The sequence below is a fragment of the Balaenoptera physalus genome (assembly GCF_965194825.1).
Source record: "Balaenoptera physalus genome assembly, chromosome: 7".
NCBI classification, from domain to species: domain Eukaryota; kingdom Metazoa; phylum Chordata; class Mammalia; order Artiodactyla; family Balaenopteridae; genus Balaenoptera; species Balaenoptera physalus.
In genome coordinates, this window is record NC_138886.1 from 18,119,462 (window position 1) to 18,144,707 (window position 25,246).

General features: G+C 44.2%; 1 protein-coding gene across 6 annotated transcripts in view; it reads right to left on the reverse strand.

Moving 5' to 3' along the window:
- PAPPA (pappalysin 1) overlaps nucleotides 1-25,246 on the reverse strand; it is a 310,893-nt gene that overhangs the window by 218,212 nt on the left and 67,435 nt on the right. For all 6 annotated transcript variants that reach the window (XM_082470406.1, XM_082470404.1, XM_082470405.1 and 3 more), the window contains exons 5-7: nucleotides 22,572-22,764; nucleotides 15,879-16,000; nucleotides 7,844-8,342 (exon numbers count right to left, since the gene is read on the reverse strand). In XM_082470406.1, the coding sequence (XP_082326532.1) occupies nucleotides 7,844-8,342; nucleotides 15,879-16,000; nucleotides 22,572-22,764 (814 nt within the window). The remainder of the gene's footprint in view (nucleotides 1-7,843; nucleotides 8,343-15,878; nucleotides 16,001-22,571; nucleotides 22,765-25,246) is intronic.

Consider the following 25,246-nt stretch of genomic DNA (forward strand, 5'->3'; position numbering starts at 1 on the left):
AACAACAGGTTCCTGGAAACCATGCTGGTCTGACCATGCCCACACTGTGCCAAACCTCTTCCTCCTCATCTACTTAAATGTTCAAAACTAAATGAAAAAAAAAAAAGTTCTCTTCTGTGTGTTTATTCTGTTGCTTCTTGGAAACGAGAAAAGCTAGTTTTAACATCTACTTTCTCCATCCATCAAGATGCCACCTTGGGGCTTCCCTCGTGGCGCAGTGGTTGAGAATCTGCCTGCCAGTGCAGGGGACACGGGTTCGAGCCCTGGTCTGGGAAGATCCCACATGCCGCGGAGCAACTCGGCCCGTGAGCCACAACTACTCAGCCTGCGCGTCTGGAGCCTGTGCTCTGCAACAAGAGAGGCCGCGATAGTGAGAGGCCCGCGCACTGCGATGAAGCGTGGCCCCCACTTGCCACAACTAGAGAAAGCCCTCGCACAGAAACGAAGACTCAACACAGTCATAAATAAATAAATTAATTAGTTAAAAAAAAAAAAAAGATGCCACCTTGTCCTTTTCCCGTCATAGCAATGATTATGCTCTATAGTTTGCCAGGCATGACCTTTGGGGTCAGGCAAGGAGATGTAAAACTTGACTCGAGCATCTATTAACTGTGGGACCTTAAATGAATGACTTTACCTTTTTGAGTCTGACCTTCCCCATCTAAAAATAAAGCATACTGATAACTACACCTCACTGGTAGGCTTATAAAAAATACTGAGCATATATGAAGTATTTACTACATGGTAATTATTAGCAGTAGGGATGCTAGTACGGCTAGTAGTAAATGCTACCTGCATAAGTGATGGTGGCTAACATGGTGATTAAATTTACACTCCACTGAGGTCACAAACTGGGTTGGTTTCTGGTAACCATTGTATCTTCAGAATGTGGCATGGTTCCCACCCAAGGAACATTTGAGAAATATATCAATGAATAAATGATTACTAAGAGTAACTTCTTCATAAATGCTAGTTCCCTCTTGACTACCCGTTTTACCCTAGATTCCAGTAACACTGATGGATATGCAGGAGGGCTGACATTAAAATCCCAATTTAGCAGATGGGAAAACTGAGGTGTGAAAAGATTAACAACCAGACACCACTTAAAGATATTAATAGACAAGTAACAGAAGAGGGAATGTAAATAGCCAGTCAGTATTTGAAAAGATGCTCATTCACGATGCTCAGTCACAGGAACACCAATGAGAAGTCATGTTTAACCCATCAAATGGGCAAAGACAAAGCACTTCCATTTTGTTGAGTAGTCATGACCATGGATACACCTAAATAACCTGTTGCACATTCCTACTGTGGAATGTTATGTAGCAGTTAAAAGGAATGAAGTAGATTTAAGGACTAAAGTGGAAAGATAGCTCAGATTACTACATTTCTACATTTGATCTGAGACTGAACGTGCTCTTCTGACATGAAGTAGAGTAGGTTGGTTCATTCATTCTTTTGTTTATACATTCATTCATTTATCAATTTTTGCTAAGCATCCACTTGGTTTCAACCATCCATCCTATGGCAAACTTCTTCAACGATCAACTTTTATTCATCCTTCAGGTCTCAGCTTAGACATGACTTCTTCCAAGAAACCTTCCTAAACCATCTCAAGCTGGGTTAGATACCCTTCTTGTGTTTTATATACCCTTCTTATGATCCTCACACCATACACTTTTCATGCTGCAGTATAATCACCTGATTTCTTTGCCCGTTTCCCCCTTTAAACTGTGTGCTCATGAGACTAGGGATCTCTAGTTCCAGCATAGAGCATGGCACAGAACAGACACCTAGTAAATATCTGTGAAATAAAGAAAGTATCACTGAATATGATTAAATTAGATTTTCACTATTTGGTTGATGAATGAATGAAAAAATGAATACATACAAGAACAAAGAATGCATGACTAGGTGACATACAGAAAGAGCCAGGAAAAGAAATGGGGCTGAGACAAAAAATAAAATGTTGACTCACCTTGAGAGCCATAGAAACAGCACGAAGGAGCCACCTGTGCTTCAGTTGACCCCGATTTGGTCTAACCTTTCCCAACCCTCTGAGGCTTACTATGGCATCACGTGTCAATACTATGGCTAAGACGTGGAAGCAAGAGACCCTTTTTCTGAGAGGTTCTACTGCTGACTCACTCTTCACTCATTTACCTGACAAGCATTCATGGACCCTTGACTCTGTTACGAATGAGCATGCTAAATTTTGTATTTAAGAATCTGAAGCAGGTGAGAGAAAAAAAAACGCAGGCACAGTTAAATCTAAGATAAGCCAAACGGTGATCAAGGACCAAGGATCACGTTATAAGACACCTATGTTCCAAATAGGCTGGGATCTCAATGATGGCAGGTCACCCAGCCTTTATTATGAGTCACTAGGAGACTCTTCCAGTCTCTGTTCAAATGTCACCTCATCACAGAGGCCTTTCCTGACCACCTATCGAAAATTACTAAATCCTACCCAATTGAGATATTATGTAGTGTTTCTGGTTTGTCTCTTCCAACTACATCACAGGGATCAATGAGAGCAAGGATCTTCTCTGCTCTGTTCACTACTGCATCGTTAGTGCCTTGAAAGTACTTGGGTTCATGGTGGAAATCAACAAATATTCACTGAGAAAATGAACTGATGAGTGAACTAGAAAGTTTTTCGGCTGATTGATGGGGGTTCTGAGTATGTGGAATCCAGAGGAAGAGATTTGAGATTTGATTTGTAAAATGTGGACTCATATTCGTGACAATTTCCACCCTGATCATATGAATATGTCCTTCCTTTATGTTTATTCATTTACCCCAAGACTTATACTGAGAATACTGAGGAGGTGAGGTGAAATAGAGATTATGTTGGCAGCTTAATAGGTCTGAATGTGAAAGAAGAATCAACAGATTAATTAATTGGGACACACAAAGAAGCTCGTTGGGAGAGATGACTTCTAAGAATATGTCTAGCTCTAAATCAACGATTCTAAGAACAGAGAGGCATAAACAAAGTAGGCAATACAAACATAGTTGTTCAACTAGAGAATGAATAAGAGCACTAGCTTTGGAGTTGATGGATCTATGTGTAAACCCCAGTTATAGTTACACAGCTTGATAGCTGGGTAATCTCTGAGTTTCAGGTTCTTATCTGTAATTTGGTGATAGGACCACCTACGCTGCAGAGTCGTTGTACAGATTAAGTCAAATGAGATTACTTAAATAAAGCCCTTAGTTAAGCATTTGACACATAGTAGGTACTTAGTAAATTACCGCTTCTCCATTTCTCTTTAACTGCTAAACTCCTTCCCATTCTTTATTCAAAGAGCATATTTATTCAAATATTCAAAAATATTTACTGAGTGCCTACTTTGTGCCTGGAATTGTTCTAGGCACTGGGACTGCACCAGCAGATAAACCAGCAAAAATCCAGTCCTCAAGGAGTTCATATTCCTTAACTGCAGCTCAATTCTTCCAAGTTTGGGTTAGAAACCACTGACTTTCTGTTTCTGTTTTCTCCATTAGGGCATTTACTATACTGCAGTGCTACTGCTTTCCTAACCCCCTCTCTTCCCAAAGAGTGGGCACACCATGTGGGCAGACTCCATGCCTGTCCTGGCACCACTGTATCATCATTTCCTAACATGGTGCATAGTGTGTAATAGACATCCAGTAAATATTTGCTGAATGAATCAACAATGGATAGACGAACAGATGAATAGATGAATATTGAAAGTGAGCTGCTATTCACTGTTCCTGGTTTGCTTTATATCTCATTTCCTCTAAGCCAAAAAAAAGGGCTTAGTTTTATCCAGAGTCTTTACTTCTTAGAGAAATCTGGAGATTCTATACAGACCCAAGTAGCATGGTGCCCAGTGCAGAAGCACTTGGCAGTCAAGTTTAGAAACAGAAGTATCCCTGCTCCTTCTTCCCAGCCAGACACAAAAAGACCTGGCCATGTACCTCATGTTGCCGGACTTTCAAGAGTGGGTCTCAGGAACGGATTGTGGGTTGGTGGCCTGTGAGTTGTAATCCTGCCTTCTACCTCCTGTATCTTGAACTGTAGCCAGCTTGGATGCATGTCTGAGCTCTAAAATTCTGCCTTTGCATTATTACAGCAGGAGGTGGTATGGTACTGTGGTTGAGAAGGTGGAATTTGGAATTAGACCTGGGTTTTAAACCTGGCTCTGCCACTACCAGCTGTATTAGGTTGGATAAGTCACTCTTCTGAGCTTCAGCTTTTTCTCTGAGCTTCACCTGCCTCAGAAATATGTGTCAGGCACTTAAAACAGAGTCAATGTTCAGTAAATGGTTATTGGTATTGTTATTACTATCGTTATCATCATTATTCACAAACTACACCTTTCACTAGGCCATCCAGAACCGGTGAGGTCCACGCTGGGTACTGATTCAGAGATAAACAATCTCTGCTGAGTCCCTTTTACTACCAAAAACAAAAAAAAAGTCACCTAAGAACAACTCCTATCCACAGAGAAAAGCTTCATATGTTGTCCCGTCATTTTACAGACAGAAAAAATAAAGCCCCAAAAGGTGATGCAATGTGTCTTCATGTCACATAGTGAGTTAGAAGCAGAGTCAGCACTGGTTCCGTTTTCCTCTGTCAGTGTCAGTCCTCACTCAATGCAGAGGCTTCCACTTAAGGAAGACAGTCCCCATTTTTCCCTTGTACCGGCCAAAAGCAATCAGTCTACGAGAAGCATCCATTGGGTAAGCACAGAAGCCTCTCCCTTCATCAATGTCATACCTTGGGAAACTATCTCCAGTATAGATAACAGAAAGAATAAATATTTTTGTTGAGAGAAAAAATGAAGACAAAGGTCAAAGGGAATCATGTAATGGGTTGAGCCAGGGAAGAAAAAGAAAGCATTTTTTTTCTCTCTCCTCTTTTTCTCCAAAACAGTCTTTATATAGAACTTGTCTAAGAGCCAATTTATTTGATATGGAAAAAATGTGAGAGCAGTAAAATACACACACACACACACACACACACACACACACACACACACACAAAGAGGTATTTGTGTTGGAGTTTAGAACTCGAATTACCAAGAGATAAAGGAGCTGAAATGATAGGTTGACTTGGAATGATGTTTTATTTTTTCAGAGTCTCACAGAACTTTCAAGTCAGGAAGTGGAGCCTGGCCCAGCCCAGGTCTCCAATAAATTCCTTGGGACTCAAGAAAGACAAAGAGGAAGGTCAATGAAGGCCTCAGTCTAGACCTTGTGCCTGCAACACAGTGGGGACCAAAGAAACATTTGTTGAGAATGAAAGAACAAATGGTACACAACGTAGACCTGAATAGTGGTGGTTTTGGAAGCAAACTGGCATAGGAATTGGCGTTTTTACCAAGTGGTTAAGGTCTTCAGCACTGAAGTGTGAGTGTCTACAGGAAAGGGGCAAGGGCTGAGTCATCCCTGAAATCTACAGCTCTCAGCACAGACTCTGGCACACAGAACGTTCTCAGCACAAACTTGTAAATTGAATGAGTAGTCACTCATATGAGTAAAGAGACCTTGGAGGTTCCTGGGCCTTAGAGATCATTTAGAGCAGTAACTATTAAACTTCAACCACCATCAGAATCATCTGGAAAGGTCCTGTACTCAGAGTTTCTGATTCAGTTGTCTGGGCTGGGACCTAGGAACATGGCCTTTCTAAATTCTCAGATGCTGCCAGTCTGGGGCTACACTGTGAGAGCCTGATTTAGTGCAGTGGTTCTTAAACTTGGCTGCATGTTAGAATAATCCAGTGAGATTTTAAAGTCCTAATGGTTAGGCCTTATCTTCCTTACCAATTAGATCAATACCTGGGGCAGGGCCAGGAGGAGGAAGCAGGCAGGGATGCAAGTGAGCTGGAGGTGATTTTAAAGTGCCCCCAATTTTTGTAACATGCAACTGACTTTGAGAACCACTAGTCTAGTACAACTTCCTCCTTATAGATTTAAGGCCTCTGAGCACGGGAAAGAGTAAGTGACTAGCCTAAGAATGCACAGCAAGTCAGCGACTTAGCTGAGAACAGAATTCAGGGTGCTTTTCCTCCTTCAGTTTAATTTCCACAATTCCACACTTATCAACCTGTGTCAGCTCTCACAGGCTCACAACTCAAGGCTAAAAAAAAAAAAGCTGTGTTTAAGCTGAGGTTTTAAGACATCTATTATTTCTTCACCTCATTGTTTTATACAGAAATGTTAAGTGAATGCATATTTATAGAACTTTACCGTTCTAGACAAGTGAGGAGATGAAAGAGACAGGGTCATAGAATATTTTCCAGGCAAGACGATCTTTTAAGCACATTCTCAAACACAAACCAAGTGCTCCCTCTGAGTTCTGAAACAGCTGTTCTTCATCTCTGAGTCCATGAATGGGTAAGGGTTTGCTTGCGATGTGCACGTTAATTGCCAGCATTGTAAAAGGAAGTGCTGGTAAAGTGTTTGAAAGTGGTTCTGTCTTTTAAAAAGATTAAAAGTTTCCTCCAGAACTTGGTTTCTATTAATAATATTTGGCTTAGCAAATATTTTCAAGTAGACAGAGCAGAGATTGCGTCTTGTATCATCTTAGAACCAAAGAAAGTGCCACAAAAGGCCCAGAGAAACCATTGACTTCACCATTTTCATCACACAGAAGAGGAAATCAAAGCTCAAAGAGATTGACTGATTTATCTAACATTAGTAAGTGGGCTGGCTGGCGCTAGACACAAGGTGTCTGACTCTTGAGCTATTGTTCTTTTCAATACTCAAAGTGTTCCCCCCACCCATGTCACTTGTACATAGAAGCGGTTCAACCAATGTTTGGTGGTTGACTTCATAGACTCTTGGTACCCAAACTCTGTGTAGCTAAGGCTCCCTCATTTGTTAGATTAAAGCAGAAATTGGAATCACGTTTTTAATTGAACAGCGGTTAAGTGCACTGGCTTAGGAGTCAGGATGAATTCCAATCCTGATCTCACCACTTCCTAAGTATGTGATCTTGGACAAGTGACTTCATATCTCTAAGCTACAGTTTCCTTCTTTGTAAAATGAGAAGGAGACTAGGGCTGTGGTTGTGGGGAGGATGAAATAAGTAAAAGATGCAAAGACCTTAGCCCGTTGTCTGGCATATAGAAAAAGCACTAAGGACTTCAAAGTAAGGCAGCCCCTCTCATAAAACATAAATCCTTACGATATTTGAGGAAGAGGTGATAGAGAGGTGGGCTGAGAAAGGAATATTAAGGACAAACAGTATCTCACATCAAAGCAATGAGTATCCCCAAAGAATCATGGAGACCTAGAGCTGCCAAGGCTCCTAAGGATCCAATGGGCATGAGCCGCTCTTCCACACCGGAAAACAAGGACTGCTACTGGTTACGTTCACCTTCCAGCAATATTCTCATGCAAATAGCCAGGAACACGCCCAATTCCCAGCCAACCTGCTATAACTTCACCCCCTTCTCACCCGCTGGAAAAGCAATCACAATGCATGAATACTCTTCAATTTAATATAAGAGGGAAATCATCAGCAAACTTTGGTTCTTGTACTTTCATTAGTAATACATGACTTTCTCATTGCTACTCTCATCCAGCCTCCTTCCTTTTACTGTTGGGAAAACTAAGCTGCAGAGAGGTCAGAGAGGCTTAGAGTTACATGTTAGGGCTGTCACCAAGACTCAGGACTCCTGGTTCTTTGTCCATTGTTCTTCCCACCATATCAACTCTGCCTTGTTAAGACAATTCTACACCCAACAGCAGGTTACAAATCCCTAGAAGTGAGTCTGGCTGTGATGAACCTCCTTCCAGTGCAGGCCTCTCCGACCCTCCTTACATCCCTCTACAGCCCACCCACTTGATCCAGAGAGCGCACTTACATGTCTGTGAATCTTCTACTGAAGTGTAGGGTGGAGGCCACGTCCACCTGGAGAGGAGGATCCCGGACCACCTTGTACTGCAAGGGCTTACACTCCAGGCAGAGTGGGCTGTCTGCAACAGAGGTCAACATGGCCGCATCTATCTCCAAGTGCTCATCCAACGTGTAGATCTGGATGCCATACACCTTCTCGCTCACATCCCGGAGTTTGATGGTCAGTGGGACATCACAGAAGACGTTCTGAGGGCCCAGGGAGATGTTCTTCCCACTGACAGTCAACAGTTTGATGTCATTGACAGCCCCACTGGAGTCCCAGTCAGTGGAGACAAAGGTCACCCAGATGGTCAAAGACTCAGGGACCAAGGGGTAGTGGAATTCCAGTTCAAGGTAGCAGCCTTGTGGCTCAGGGCAGGCTGGAGGGACTGTGTGTGGGTTGACAGCTGAATTTGGGCTCCAGGTGCGGACACTGGACTTACAGGGTTGTTCAACATCTGGATGACCTGTGGACAAGAGATGAGGGGATGAGTTCTGGGAAGTCCTCAGAGTGTCCTGCAGACCTCAGGTGACACTGGCCTGGCTAGAGCTCACAGAGAGGGTAAAAAGAGAGGGAAGAGTCTCAGTGTCTTGGTGAATCTGCTGTGTGCACAGCACCCAGCTCATCCCCACACCTGCGATACAGATCTGGACGAATCGCCAGACATCTGGTCAAAACTACATTCAAATAAGTGTCTTATGATTGTGTTGGTGCCCAAAGTGTCCCACCTCATTTATTACTTATAGGCTTTTCTGCCTCAGATGGAAAGAAAGAAGGAACGCACATTGGCTAAACATTCACTATGTCCTCTGAACCTGTTTAATTCTTGCAAGGACTCATTTCTGAGACGAGGCAACTAAGGCTCAGAAATGTGGAGTGAACTAACCAGAGTCTCACAGCTTGAAGTGTAACAGTCGGCATTAGAGCCTAGTTTTGTCTCGTCCTGAAGTTCCTCGTTGTTCTCCAGACTGAATGCAAGAGCCACTAAAATAAACTAGCATCCCTGTGGCACTGCCTTTGGTACAACCTGCTTGGAATGACAGAAGGGCCAGAAACCTCCAGTGAAGAGGAGGTAAGTAACGATAGCTTCTGCCCCTTGGGCTGAGTATTCTGGGAGGAAACTGTCTAGAACCATGAATGACAGAGCTGGAAGACAGCCCTGGAGCCATCTTATCTCTTTTCCTCCCCTTCTCCACATGAGGTCATTCCATACCACTGAGCTTCTCTGAGCTCTGTCCAGTCTGACTCAGGAAGGGGAGGGATGGTTAGGAGGGGGGAGAAGGAAGGAGAGATTCTTCTACTCTTTCCCCAGGGAGACGATGCCTCATCCCCACTGATCTCAGCCTGCAGCGACTTCTGAATTTTTCTCTGCTGAGATCATTAGTCCTAGACCCTCAGAGAGCTCTCCTTTGCACTGCTGAGAAAAGTAATCAGGACTCAATGCAGTGATTGCCTCTAATTTATTTAAGGGTGTCTAGCAAGAGATACACATCAGCTGGTGAGGGAAGGATGAAGGATCTCAGGTTGTCCTATCAGCCACATTCTTTAGCATCAGTGGTTGATGGGGGGTGGAGATGCTGGACATTTCTAAAGCAAAAGGGAAAAAAATCAATCTTTGTCCGAAAAGGTTTTGATAATGTTACAGCATAATAGGAATCACCACAGTATGAAAGCTAGAAAGCCATTTTGGGTGGAAAAGCCATTCCAGTGAAAGCTGTAAATGCCTCCAATCTCCTTGCCTCTGCCCAGCCAAGGGAGAAGAGAGAAGATGTCCAGTGGAGATGGAAAAGAGAAGAGAAAAAGAGATGGGAGCAAGGGGGCTGGGGGGCGGAGAACAAGGAAAATTCAAAAGACTTTTTAGATATAACACATCAGAACAAGAAGAGATGGATGTAACTACAAGATTCCCTCCACCTCTCCTTGGTCAGGTTCATTTATTACTTGCAGCAAATGCTGGATAGAAGAGACCGGTTGTTTAAGTCAAAGGCACAAACAAGACTCCCTACCTAGGCTGAAGCCTTTCTTCTTATCGATTCTCCAACCCAAAGAGTTTCTGATTCTTTTGACTCTGTGGGTTGTTGGTACTCATATATCACTTATTCATTCAAAAAGCTTTACTGAGGGCAGCGTTTTAATACATACAGAGCACATTCCCTAGCCATTAATTTATTTATCTGATTCTTACCAAAATCCTGTAAGATAGTTGTCATTTTCGTCTCTGTTTTGTAGCTCTGTTTCACTCAATACCATATTCAGTCTTTAACACAGTGCCTGGCACATAAATAGTGAACATAGTGGACATTCAATAAATATTTGTTAAGTGAAGAATCTTCTATCTTGTTCAAATATGGAGCTAAAAAAGAAAGTGAAGGCTCCATGGAGTATTAGAGCCTGCTGTGCCATGGCGGGTGCCAGGTGAACATGCCCCCGCCCTCCACCGTGGGCTCTCCTGGAACTGGCAAGGAATGGGGCAACCTTCCTCCCTTCCTCGGAGAAAATGCCTGTCGGTGGTGGGGAGCCCCAGGAGAGCAAAGATGACAAATCTGTTTGGCTCATGCTTTCATCCCTGGTTTACTGTTAATCAACAGAGGGACCAAATGCTTTCCAAAGGACAAGAAAGTGAGCTTGGTCATTATGCTCAAGTAAGTAAACAGGACTAGAAATATTTGCAAAGTGTGTGCTTGTCTGGTTATCAGAGACCAACTTTTAGATGTACAAAAGAGCCTCAAGGGGCACTGAGTCCAAGCCATCAAAAAAGCAGCAATCCCTTTAATAATACCAGGCTTCACGCACTGACCATTCACTGTGTGCTGGGCACTGTGCCAGGCACGTTACATGCCTCAGCTCTTTTCATCCTGGCCATAAGTCTATGACGTTGGTCTTATGAAACTCATTTTACGGAAGAGGAAACAGAGCCTGAGATGGTTAAGTAATTCCTTGGTGGGGAGTAGGATACTATGTGATACTGTTGGTCCAGGGATCATGCCAAGCTTTGAAGGAATGAAAGACGGGTTAAAATATCAACTGTACAGTTTCTCACAGTATCACCTACTCTAATGATGCCTACCCGACAGGGGTGCTATAATACTCAAATGGGATGAGATATTTAATAGAGGAACATATTCACAAGTACATTAGCTCTGTTTTGAAACATAAGGAAGAATTAACAAGGGAAAGCTTGGGAAAAGGAGGTATTCCAAACAAAGGGAACAGTTGAGAGAGAATGTGAAATAAGATGACTGTGGTTTTGAGTGCAACGGGAAAGCAGTAAGTGGTGGTAAGGCTGGCATGCTAAGCCGAACCCAGATTATGAAGGGTCTTGTACATCACTTTAAGGAAACTGAACTTTATGCTGAGAGAGCTGGGGAGCTACTGAAGAATTTGAAGCAAGCAAATGAAAGTTGTCTTTCAGAAAAACCAATGTTTAGAGTCACAGGTACTCTCCATCCATCCATCCATCCATCCAGGGAATAATTGTTGACTGTCTGGTCTGTGTCCAGTGTTAGGCTATAGTCCCTGGAAAAACAGGTTTTGCAGCCATGGTCTCTGCCCTCATGGAGCTTCTACTCCAGTGAAAACAGTTAAGAAACTGCTGTACTAATTCAGATAATACACAACTGCTGCTTGTACAAAGGAAACATCAGAGATGAGGACAAATCAGTGTCCCTACGGAAGAAAAATGGATACAGCTGGGAAACTAATTGGATGTGTGGTGATAAATCTGGGAGAAGGGTTGAGAAAAGGAAAGGGAAGGAAAGGAAAGGGAAGGGAAGGGAAGGAAAGGGAAGGGAAGGGAAGGGAAGGGAAGGGAAGGGAAGGGAAGGAAAGGAAAGGAAAGGAAAGGAAAGGAAAGGAAAGGAAAGGAAAGGAAAGGAAAGGAAAGGAAAGGAAAGGAAAGGAAAGGAAGGGATGAGGGAAGAAAGGAAGGGGGAAGGAAGAAAAGTACAAAGGAACTGTTACTTCATTACCAATACACATCTTTTTGTATATATGCTGACAAAATGAAAAGTTACATGTTTATATAAGCTATCCACTAAGAGATGAGGCCATATATGTATGTGAAATATAGTTATACATACTTATGCTGATTTAAATTTACATTTATCATGATCTATACAGACATCTATTACATATCGTTGTGTATATACACTGCAGCTGTTGACACAAATATAACAACTTGGTGCCAGGCTTTTTCTAGATGAATACTTTAGCACACCTGAAATATTCTGGGCAGAAAAATGGGGAAAATATTCATACAAGTAAGAATGAAAACAGCCAGTGCCATGTGTTAATCTCTCATGGAAAACCCAGGAGTTGCAATGTATTATAGGCTTGCATAAGTGATCTTCACTGAAATTTGAGTCGATCAGATCTAGCTATCTAATTCCTGAGCTACAAGCATATCATGGTATTGAATACCTCAGAAAATATTCATCTATGAAATATAGTTTTTGCTCAAGAGAAGGGAAAATAGGTTTCTTCTTGGTACAACCATGTTCTGTGGCCAAAGGCAAGAATCTCTGTGATTATATTTACCTGAAGTTCATGAAATGGAGTTAATGGAACATAGTGAATGTGCAGTAAATATCTGTTAAATGAAGAATTTTCTATCATGTTAATATGGAGTTAAAATATCACAGCTGGAAAGGACGTTTGTTCTACGGATAAGATGCTATCTTCAGAGAAGCAAAGTGACTCACTCAAGGGCACAGAGCACACTGATGGCCAGACTCAGACCAAAATCCCATCCCCGTCATCCCCCCCACACCCATGCTCCTTCCCCAGCCCCAAAGATACTCTGGCATCGCTCACAGACTGGGGAGTTTTATGTTAGTTTGGGAAGTCCAAAAACTTAAACACGCAAAGATAAATAGGATGAAAATGAGTTGAGAAATAAATTGCAGAGTTTGGCTCATGGAAAAGTTTATTTCTTTAAGAATATTAAAAGGGTCTGAGCCAAATGGATCACAGAGTCTGTAATAGGATGCTCTAAAAAGAGAACAGAGCCTTTTCCTGGCCTGCCTGTACTAAATTTGCATATCCTGAAGGAAAACCGGGGGCTGCTGGGTTTCCTTGGAGGCCTCAGTCAGCTCAGGGTACAGGGGGCGCTCAGCACTTCAGGGGGACCCCACTCTGCATATCATGCTTGAAGAGGGTCAGGGATGAACCAGGAACAGACCTAACCAACTGACAGTTTGGTTGGATGGAGGTGTGGGGAGATACCAGGAAATTATTTCTTTCATTCAAGTGGTAGAACAAACCAAGATGATTTTAGCCAGAAACGTCTCAGGGTAGAGTCTTGTTACTGCTTCCTCCCAAATCTCTCTCAATTCCATTGATTCTTCTCCAGTATCACCACCATTGACCTCATCCAGGCCACCGCCATCCGTCTGCTGGATTCCTGAAACGGCCACCTGGATGCGCCCTTCCCCCCATCCACTCCTCCCCCGATCTTTTTGCCACAGAGCAGCCCAGACGATCTTTCTAAGAGGCACACCTCACCATACTCCAGGCACCTGCCAAGGCACGTGGCATCTCCTCACTGCCCTCAGAATAATCCAAACCCATCCTCATCCGGACATTACACATATCACCGCAGTCCAACCTCTCCCTCACCCACACCTCCCTTTTCATACTCCAGACCCACTTAAGTTCTTACCCCATTATTGAAGAGCTTTTGTTTGTGTACATTATATCTATTAGTCGTTACCACATTGTGGATTAAAACTGAGAAACTTTAAAACACAGGAACACCTAAGTATGCGTCCCATTAGCTAGCAGAGCAGTAAAACATCGCATGCCATGCAGCTGCTGGGAAGCTCCACTGTACACGCAGGAAAGAATGAGCGTGAAAAAGGTCAACAGCGGCATAGCATTATTATGAAAATACCTCTGGACTTTGAGGACACACTACAAAGTCTTAGGAACCCCAGAAGCCTCCAGATCACACTGAGAAAACCAGTGCTCTAAACGTATCCAACTTCTCTCACATTCTTGAATGTACCTTGTTCACTGGTGCGTTAACACTTCCCGGGTGGCGTGAGTCTCCATTCGGAGTGAGGCCCCCTACGCGGCACAAGCCTCATCACGCCCGATGGTGATCGCCCGCCTACTCACCTGACTCCCCTATTAGACAGTCAGCTCTGCCCAGTCCGTGTGCCCAGGACCGTCCCTACGGTGGGCAGAGATGAGATGGCTTCACTCCTTGCAGGCAAGAGACCCATACCTTCTCCTGTGGGAACCCAACGTGGGTTCGGTTTGGGTGAAAAAGTTACCACTGCAGATTTCGGGAAGAACTTTCTAACAGATGGAGCTAGAACGGGAAGGCCAAGGAAATACACGAGCTGGTGCCGGGAGAGCCTCAGTGAGGAGGGCACAAAGGGGATTCCTGCCCGGGGTGGGGCCTGGGGCTGGATGACCCCAGGCGTCCCTTCCGAGTCTGACAGCCTGTGGATCTGTGAGGCTGAGCTAAGGGTTTCTCCCAGGCACCCCTCTGGCTTTACATTCCGGATGAATTTTATTAGAGTTCCCCAGTTCGACTCTCATTTTTATTTTAAGCTATTTTAGAAGATAACAGAGCACAGCGCTGTCACTTTTCTCCCTCACTTTCCTCTCTGATCCCTCTCCCTTGCTTTATTCTATCTCTGGCTTGTTCTTTTTCAAGCTTCTTTCTAAAAATATAAAGGGAGACGGGGGAGTTCTCACTGAACCTCAGTGAAGAGACAGATTCTGCTCCCTCTGGTGGACTGGGGTCCCCACCCAAAGACAGCTGCCAGGAGCCGAACTGCAGAGCAGAATGAAGGACAGAGAGGGGGCTTCTACGTGGAAGTCTCTGAAGGCAACGGAGGGCGAGACGGAGGACTGAGAGGAGAATGCGGGATCTCCGCCAGCCCGGCTTCAGGGGCTAGACCTGTGCCCCCAAGAAAGAGACACTGAAGGAGGAAACGGAATAGGCAATTTTCCATGAGATTCTCTAAGTGGCAAGCTCTCTTCCTTCAGGGCCAAGCGACAGTGCAACAAAGCATTGGGTGAAAGGCAGTTTCTTAATTTCTCTAGAAGACGGAGGGGCAGTGAGCTGTACTGTAAGGTGGCACAGAGATTGTTGGCTCCTGGGGAGGCCTGGGAGACGTCCCTGTGCGGGGAAGGTCTGGTCATGGGTGGAGCCACAACCGTGGCAGTCATGAGGTGCTTCCTTCTAGCGCCTTGCGGATAAATGGATCCTGAAAAGGCGGTTTCATGGAAGGAAACCGAGAGGAAGAGTTGTGACACATGTGACACAGAAGCCCCTGGGTACCCCAGAAGTAACTGTAGGAGAATCAAAGGCTAGTGATGTGTATTGATTCTAATGTGACCTTGTTTATTTATGCCCTCCCAGGCTGTCAGGGTCTGAGGCATATATAAACATACACATACTGTTTCTTATCAGGTGTGTGGCCTTGGGCACTTACTGAATACCTCAGGGAATTTGTTTCTTCATATGTAAAGAGGCATGACATGCTTAGGACAGTGCAGGTGCTCAAAAGACTCGTGTTGAACAAATGCATGAATACTGGCCTTGATGTAGGGGAAAGGGTACAAACTCCTAGTTATACAATGAACAAATTCTGGAGTTCTAATATACAGCATGGTGACTGTAGTTAACAATACTGTATTGAAAATTGCTTAGAGAGGAAATCTTAAATGTTCTCACCAAGAAAAAAAAAAACAGAAGTGTGAGGTGACAGATGTGTTAACTAACCTTACTGTGGTGATTTTGAAATACATACATGTATCAAGCCATCACATTGTACTCCTTAAACTTACACAGTGTTATATGTCAATTATACCTCAATAAAGCTGAGCAAAAAAAAAAAGACAAAAAAAAAATTACTGGCCTTGTAGGGCGATCTTCAGATCAAATGAGACAGCACATGAAAAAGACCGTTAAAATCATAAAACTCCAACTACCTCGAAAGTGTTCTTTGCGTACCCAACCAGCAAAAGAGCTTCCAGGCTGGCTTACCTTCTGCTTCCCGAGGACTCCAGTGTCCTGATGGGCCACAGGGCATCGGGGAGGAGGCGTTGAAGGCATATTGCACCAGGATTCTCCCTTCCAGGCAAAGGTCACATGCTGATCCCAATTCTCTAGGAGGCCAAGGAAAGAAGGAAAATGCACCGACTTAGGAACAGTTGAATGAGTCCCTGGCTTGACTAAGCCAAAGGCGGAGGTTACAACCAATCTATGTTCTCCGATCTTTCCTATCTTTCCCAGAGCTTCCAGAATATGACGATGAGTGAAATTCTTCCCCATTGCCCATGAGAGCCTTGTTTGGGCCTAAGTGGCTTCTGTGCTGATGGGGGATACACTTTAATTCTAAGCAGCCCAGAATCAACAGAATCAACTTACTACCTGCACTAATCTTCATTTCATCAATCATTTAAAGTTCCCTTGAAGATTTGATGTGTGGTTGTGAGAAAATCTTTTGCCCCATTGGACCTCAAATTTTATTCTTTTAACAATATCTGTCAGGTACCTACCATATGCAGGAACCATCCAGTATCCTAGGTATTAAATAGGAAGAAGGCGTGGTTCAGTTCCTTCACCTGAAAATGAGTGGGCTGAACTAGATGATGCCTAAAGAATCTTCTAGCCCTGACATTCTGGGGCTGGATGAGTCACTCTTTGATTTTACAGTCAAAAACGGTTTCCTAACCATGCCATCTAATTCATTTTAGCAGCTTTCCAAGGGGCAAGCCAATCCCTCAATGGGACCAGCCCAGCCCCAGAAGTAGAATATTACGGTGGCTTTTCCCTATCATCTAGTGTCTTATGTGTCTGGATTCAATCTCCCTTTAGCCACAACAGCTTCTGGGATCCTACTTGTTCTCCAGACTTGGCTCCTGTTTAGGAGACAGTTGCTGGGAAGGGAGAGGGATAAGTCCTCTCCTCATGTACGAGGGTGAGCGAGCCCAAAACTCTGTAAATCTGAGCAACTCCTACAGAGGGACTGGAAAGGGAAAATGTCAAGAAATGTCATAGCCCAACCCATTATTTCTCAAAATGCAATGGTCCTTCCAGTACCTCTTTCCTAGAAGAATCACTATACTTTGGCTACCTGAAAGATACAACGGAGGAACCCTATCTCAAGCCTTAGGGCTTTTGCTTCATAGGGAACGTCCGTAGCCCCTGGGCTCACATGCTTGTCAACATCACAGTCTGCTGGTGGTCCTTACTCCTCCTCCACCCAGCTGCCAGGGAGCTCAGCCCCAAACCTAAATCTGAACACTTCATGTCCCTGCTTATCTGCTTACATGGTGGTCAACATATGTAGTTTAACGTACGTATGTACGGATGGATGGATAAATACCAGTCACTCCAATATGTTGCTAAGACCCATGATTCACCTAGTCTAGACCCTCAAATTGCAGATTCTGCATCCTCAGCTTTATCACTGTAAATATGAAGACATACATAGGTAGAAATGTTATAAGCACACTAATATTCAGTGATAGGAGAATGATTAAATAGCCTAAGGTTAATCTGCTCAATGGAATGGTAAGCAGTTTTTATAAAAAATAATTATAAAGATTACTAAATTTTATGGAAAAAGGCATTAGCGATGTTAAGTGAAAGAGTCATATTCAAAACCGTATCTATAGCAGCATCTCAATGCTCTTCTAATAATCTTAATGCAACAAAATGTGATCAGCAGTAATTTCTAGGTGATAGAACACAGGATGATTCCTCCCCCCCCTACTTTTATTCCTTCTGGTTTTCTGAACTTTCTATATATTTTCAGTATGTATAAGGGACTCCCGGACTAGCAATAATGATGATTATACAGATATGCTTGCAGGAAGGGGGTGAGGAGTGGAGAGAGAGGCGCTCAGCACCACTCTGGTTCCATTACAATGACCACAATCGATGCATAGCAACTCAGAGTCACAGGACTGGCTTTATGACGACAGTGAGATTACAAACATCCTTGTATGGAATCGGGAGTCACACCGACCTTAATGGTAATTGAGCCTTTCTACTTCTTTAGATGCTTTGTTTTAGATGATACACATATAGTCACCTGCACGTCACTGAGTTCTTGACACAGTGTAGGTTCCCAATAAATACTTTGATGAGTGAATAAGCCATCATCCACCTGACAGTAAATGTGCCTAATTTACACAGAGCTCTACCAAGTGCATTCCCTCATGTTCAATCACTGGTTCATGTGTTCATTCAATAGTTCATCTAATCATTCAGTGGATACTCATTGAACAGCCTCTGGTTGTTAGCACTGTACAACTACCAGACATTAGCCATCCAAGGGTGAGTACATTTGGTGTGGTACCTGCCCTCATAAGAGCTTTCCATCCAGCAGAGGCAACGGTCTCTGAACAAACAGATAAATAGATATAAAAGTACAGATTCATCATTTCTAGAAGGAAAGTTGATAGATGATGTAGGAGAGAATAATGGGGTGGAGCGTGCTGGGCGTATTTAGATTGGCATAATCATAGAAGATCTTAGTCAAGGTATGGTGAAGAATGACACAAAGAGTGGGAGTAAAGCATTCCAGGTTCAGTCTAAAGGTATGTAAAGGACCTATGCAAGAAAAAAGGGCTTGGTCCATAGGGGTCCTTAAAGAAACCTGAGTGGCAAGAGTCACAGACGAAGGAAAGAGCAGTGAGAGGCAAGGGCCAGATCATGGAATGTGCTGCAGACTACGTGTTAGATTACACATAAAAGTAATGGGAAACCACTGGAGGGTTATAACACATGGGTGACGTGACCTAATTCACATTTTAAAATGATCAGTCTGAATGATGAAGGAAGAATAAATTGGGCACAAGTAAGAGCAAAGTCAGTAACTAAAAAGCAAAGGTGGGTGATCCTGAGTATGGTGGGTGATGTTCCCATTTTATAGTTAAGGAAACTGAGAATCACGAGTACAAAGTAACCACACCAAAATCATAGCTCAGAAAGTCATAGAGTCAAAATGGGCTTTACCAAAATCAGGCAGGATCCTACACACATTCAGGGAGTGTACAATATGTGTTTCTAATCTTTGGCATTTCTTTGATTTTAATGGGCACCTGTATCTACACAGACACACACACACACACACACTCCACACACACACACACACACGCACACACTGAAATCATAGAAATACAGGATGCTAACACTGGAAGAGATCATCTTTCTTACCCAGGTTCCATGAGAATCAAAGTTTAAAGCTCCAAATCTGTGCTGTCTAATACAGCAGCCCCTAATCACATGTGGCTATTTAAATTTAAATGAATTAAAATTAAATAAATGTAGAATTCACTTCAGTTCCTCATTTAAACTTGTCACGTTTCAATTGCTCCACAGCCACAGTTGACTAAGTGGCTACCATATTGGACACTGCAGAATGCTCTATTGAACAGTGCTTCTCTAAGGCATCCACTGTACATAATGAATTAACCTCTCTCCTATGCATCTAAAATGGTACTAGTTATGTACCATCCTTAGGAGAACTGAGAAAACAGTTACTCAAGTCATTTTCTGTGTTCTGAGATTTGGAAAAGGAACCTTGGTTGAGAAAGGCTAGATCCCCTTGAGCTTACAGATCAGAAAAGTGAGGCTGAAAAAGAAGAAGAAATGGATGAGGCTGCAAAGACTTCAGACCCAGGTCTCTTGGTCTCCAGTCCAGCATTCTTTCCAATACACCACAGCCCACTGTTCAGAAAAATGCAACCATCTAGTCAACACATGTTTGCAAGACAGATGAAAATAAAGGAGTTAAAAAAGCCAGGGGTGGCCTTGAATTATTTATTCAGTTGCCCATGTGTGAGGACACAGGCTGTGGGAGGACCTGAATATGTTTTTTTAAGGAAAACCCTTGTATTCTCTTAGACCACAGATGTGAGGAACAGCAGGAGGACATGAGGATGGCCAGGGGCGAGAGGTTGGCATTGATGAATGTAGTGGAAAACACCAGAGATTTTGCAGGGAAAGAGAACTTTTCAAGTAGCTCAACAGCTCTGGAAAACTGTACAAGAAGGGAGCTTGTATTTCCTGAACACAGAGCGTGTGCGCTAGGCACAGCACAGAGGTCATCTTGTTGAATTCCCCACAAAAGCCAGGTGCAGTGAGCATGTTAGCACCTTTTATGGAACAGGACTCAGAGGGCCAGAGAGGATCAGAGAAGGGAGATGACTTGCCCAAGGTCCCACAGGCTGGGAGTGGTGAAGCTGAGACTGTAACACAGACAGCTTGACATCAAAACTCGTGCACTTTGTACTAAGCCAATTTCCACCAGTATGAACTCCGTGTGTACGGGAGAGTGATAGTTCCATTCCTTTACAACGATTTATTGAACTTGTTGACCTACTTCCTTTAGCCATAGACTATGGTCTACATAGCTGTTAACCCTAATTAGACATGTTTCTAAAATGTCAGTTTGAATTTAACATATGATAACTCCGCTGTGAAATCTTAGACTGAACAGAATAGCTATTGTATGAGCCTCAAGTACCAACTGACTATAGGTTATTAAAAACATATTGATTGAAGCTGAGGGCACTATGTAATAGAGACATATCTCATTACACAACAATTAACCCTCCAATAGGTTTCCAACAATCAGATGGTATTTATTTAATGGACAATAGCCGCTTTATGAAATACAAATTGAATACATACACAGGAAGCTTCATTTACAAAACTTCCATTTTTAAGTGGAATCGAGGCCAAGCCTTGACCAAAAGTCTGATACTCCTCATTGCCACAGAAAAAATAAATAAATCTACGGGCTGCTGGAAAGCCTGCTCTGAAGTGTCACATGAGGTTTCCCAACCCCAGCTCTAAGCTCCCAGTGAGGATGGCTGGGGAAGAGGAAGGGGGGTTTCTACAGAGGGCCTAGGGAGTGCATTTCCTTTCCCCGTGATCACATCCATCCAGCTGTCAAATGAAGGTTCTAGATTCAGGGACTGATAGTAGTGTGGAAAATTGGAGCCCAAATTTAATGTGAAGCCATGATCTAATATGTTTTTTACACACACACATGCGCGCGCACACACACACACACGTATACACCCATACTTGTGAGAGCTCCTTGACACATTTTGTGGCCTTTTTGGAGGGGAGGGGTATAACACCTCCTTCATAATTCAAGGTTTGGAAAGACTTAATGAAAGAACATGAGAGCCTCAGATAAGACACTGCAAAATGTGAGTCGAAGCCCAGCTCCCACCACCTGCAATGGGCTTTTGGTCAAATCTCTCCACCTCTTTGTGCGCCAGTCCCTGCCTCATCTGACAAATGCAGAAGTTGATTCCCCTTTTACAGAATTACTGGAAAGATTAAATGAGACTGTATAGAAAGCATTTAGTACAGAATCCAGTGCAGAGTAAGCACTTGATAAACGGTGACAACCACAACCATAGAGTAATAATTAATCATTAGCTGGTTATTATTTCCACCATCATCAGTGTTGTATCATCATTATTGGATAAAACATCCCCAAGAAGGGCTGGAAGGGGGGCAATATACTAATCTACCCTAAATTATAGCCAAGTTCCAACCAAAATAGAGGTCAACATCGTAGTACGTTTCATGACCCTTTAAAATCCCCTAAAGCTTGAGGTCCTCAGGGAGTCCCGATGCTGAAAGGCAGCACAAGAAACCATTTGATTCAGGTTTCCACCTTCAGGCCATGCAGGCATCATTAGACCCACTTTTCAGCGGAGAATAAGACTCAGGGAGGGAAAGTGACCTGCCCAAGGCCATACCGCTAGTGAGTGGCAGACAGGAGCTGAAGTGAGGTATCTTGTGTCTCAGTTTATCATCCTCTGATCTTCTAAATATTCTACCTTCAGTTCTATAAAACAACACTAGGCACAGGCACAGATTCTAATTATACAAAAATATATGTGGGACTTCCCTGGTGGCACAGTGGTTAAGAATCCGCCTGCCAATGCAGGGGACATGGGTTCAATCCCTGGTCCAGGAAGATCCCACATGCCGTGGAGCAACTAAGCCCGTGCGCCACAACTTCTGAGCCTGTGCTCTAGAGCCCATGCTCCACAACAAGTGAAGCCACTGCAGTGAGAAGCCCACGCACCGCAACGAAGAGTAGCCCCCGCTCGCCGCAACTAGAGAAAGCCCGCGCGCAGCAACGAAGACCCAACGCAGCCAAAAAAAAAAAATCAGTGTTGAGCCCTGCTCAGCTTAATGCTGATTCAAGAGAAAGCTAAAAACCTTAAAAAAAAAAATTATATATATATATATATATGTATATATATGCCTGTGTATTCATGTATAATGTACCCTTCATATACTATACGTATAGGAAGGTGTTTAGCCCATTAACCAGAGGCAACTTCAACTCCCGAGCTCACGGAGATGAGACCAGTACCTCCAGCCCAGAGGAGGTTCTGGTGACAGAGGGTTTCCATGTTTTTAATAATAAAATGAAGCTAAATATTCACCACTTAAAATATGCATCATTACTTATTAATTTCTGTTAGCAATCATTCATGTATTCCCTGACCCCCGAATCTACATCGTGCCTCTATGGACCAGTCACTGTGTTAGTCGTTGCGGGCACTCGTTAAACAAGATCAAGAACAAAAACCACAGCGAAATCCCTCTCCAAGGCTGCTTCCCTTCCAAGTTTCCCTCTTCTTGGCAGGAGAGAGAGAGGGGCATCAACACTTCACAGGCCACACTCACCTTTCAAAGAAGTGGCCGTCGATGGGCGGGAACCACTCCAGCATCACGGAGTCGGTCGTGTGGCCCACGATCTGGGGGGCAAGGGCGACAGGCGCCGGCTTCCTGGAGGGCTGCCAGCTCTGGTACACCAGGTCCAGGTAACAGTGCATTCTGGCGACTTGATTGGGCGTGAAGGAGTCAGTGCAGTCGTCATCTGCAAGCGGGCAGAGGGAGAGATAAGAACCTCGCTGCAACGGGTGGGCAGGCAAGAGGATGATGGCTCCCGGTGGACCGGGAGCCAGCACCCCAGCCCTTGCCAACTCAGAGCTGGCCTCTTCCAGCGCTCAGGAGTTAATGGTCTGTGAACAAATTAGTGCAGTCATCACTTCTGGAGACAGGTGAGAGGGAACAGGAGGAAGGGGAGGGAGGACAGAACTGAAAAGGCACGTCTGAGCCTGGAGAGGGAGGTCACGGATAAGGACAAGGGCAAGACAAGCTGCTTTCCACGGGGCCCGAATCCACTGGTCAGTAAGTCACACATTCCCTTATCCGCTCCCTCCCCCACCAATCATTCAACCTCTCTCACTCATCCACTCATTTTCTTGTGTATTCACTCATTCTCCCACTCACTCCTTCTTTTACGCACTCACTTGTTCCTTCACTCACGCCTTCACATTCATTCACCCACTCATTCATTAATTGTGCTATTTACTGATGCAGTGATACTGGCCTTCAAACAAGCTTTCTGAGCATCGATTCCATAGTCTCTGCTCTAAGCCAAGGGCCAAGGAAACGTAAAACATTCCTGCCCTCAAGGAGCTACCTGCCTAGTTATAGAGTGAAGGTCAGTTCGCTGTGTGGGTCAAGGTGGTTATAAGGCTGTTCAGGTCTGTGACGCTGACTACTGATGAAGAGGAGTCGGCATGTTGAGGAAGGCGGATGCACCGGAGAGGTTTCTGGAGGTCAACCAGGTTGCACAGCTAAGACTGAGAAAGAAAGTTGAGGCAGGGCGGGAGGGGGAGCTCAGGCCTGCAGAGCCGATGTGTCCTATGCAGCAGGCACAGGCCAGGAGTCAGGCAGACGCAGAAGCAGTCCAGGCTCAGTGTCCACGGCGGGAATACAAGACAATGACGTCGTCTGCACGGTGCCATCACCGGGAAACTCCCAGGCATGGGGCACTGTGCTTTGGACACATATAACCCTCCCACTAGTTTTGGAGTAAATACTGTGACTTCTGCATTGTACAGAGGAGGAAATTGAGGCTGAGAGAGGTCTACCTGCTTTTTAAAGAGCACAGAGCTAGGGGCAGATCTGAGATTCGAACCCAGGCAGTCTGGACTCCAAGGCCACGTGTCTAATCAATATGAGAACTTCTTTCTGAGGGTACATGAGACCTTGTCTGGGCAAAGTATCCTGCAGGTGCTTGATAAACAGGAGTTGAGCCTGAGTCTGAGGGGGCTGGAATACAATCTCTTAATGTCTTTAGATCTAACGACCTTCAATTCTAGTCTCTCTTTTCTAGGATGCGGAATGAAGGCCACGACCTGAGACTTATCCACACCCGCCTCCAACTCCCCACCCCAAGGAAGAAGCTGGACTCCCATCTCTCCCTCCAACAGCTTTATTCAGCTGCCCCAGGGGCAGAGCAAGGCGCTGTTTTGGCTTGGTTTCCAAAAACACCCCTTCCCAGACGTGTCCGCCTGGTCAGGGTTTCCGCAGCTGGGCCCCAGACGGCGGAGCACGGAGATCGCCAGATCTTAAAACAAACCCGCCACTGGGAATCCCGCAGCATAAACTCACTTCCCCTTATCAAACAAACAGAAAATAACTTTGGGCAGGTGCTGGGCAGTTGGACATGACCTTGAGAATCCAGCTTTGAGAAGGGACGGGGTACAAGGAGGTTATACACAGAAGCTGCCTCTGATCCCCTTCGCAATTTTTGACAGTCTCCTTTCCAGCACCCTGGGGATGTCTTTCATACATTGGGTGTCCTTTGGAAAACACTGTAAAAGAGTGACTAGTTACACAAATCACTCTCAAGCCCAGATACCCCCATGTAAACCCCTGGATACCAAACATTCTATGGGTCCCCATTGCCTGGAGAATAGAGTCCAAATGCACTTGATGCTCTAAGAAGGGTTAGATCTTCAGGTGCATTTTCCTTTGTTACTATGAACTCTGCACTTCATCCTGAAAGCTTTGGAAAAGCCACTGAATAGGTTACAGGCAGGAGAAGGACATGATGGCAAAGGAAGTAGGGGTTCTGTAGTTAGATCCATGCATGAGGAACCTGGAGTCAGGAATTCGGAGTCAAATGATTTTATGCCCTCAGTGCTTCGGTTTCCCCATCTGTAAAGTGGAGATGATGAAGATAACGAGAGTGCTTATGTCAGAACACTGCTGAGGGTTATGAAAAGTGCAACATCAAGAGGTATGACCAATGCTCAGTGAATGCTCACTGCCTCGGGACCGGGAATAGTGCCTGTGTGTGTGCGCGCATGCATACGCGCTGAGGTGGGTGAGCTCTGGAAAACTAGAAGCAGGAAAAAATAACAGAATGTAAAGTATTCATTCTCTTTGATCTCACCACATCCCATTTAGGAATTCAACAGATCGATACTCATGAACAAACACGAGGGAAAACATACGTACAAGGATGTCTTTTGAAGCATCATTTACATAGTAAAAATATTAGA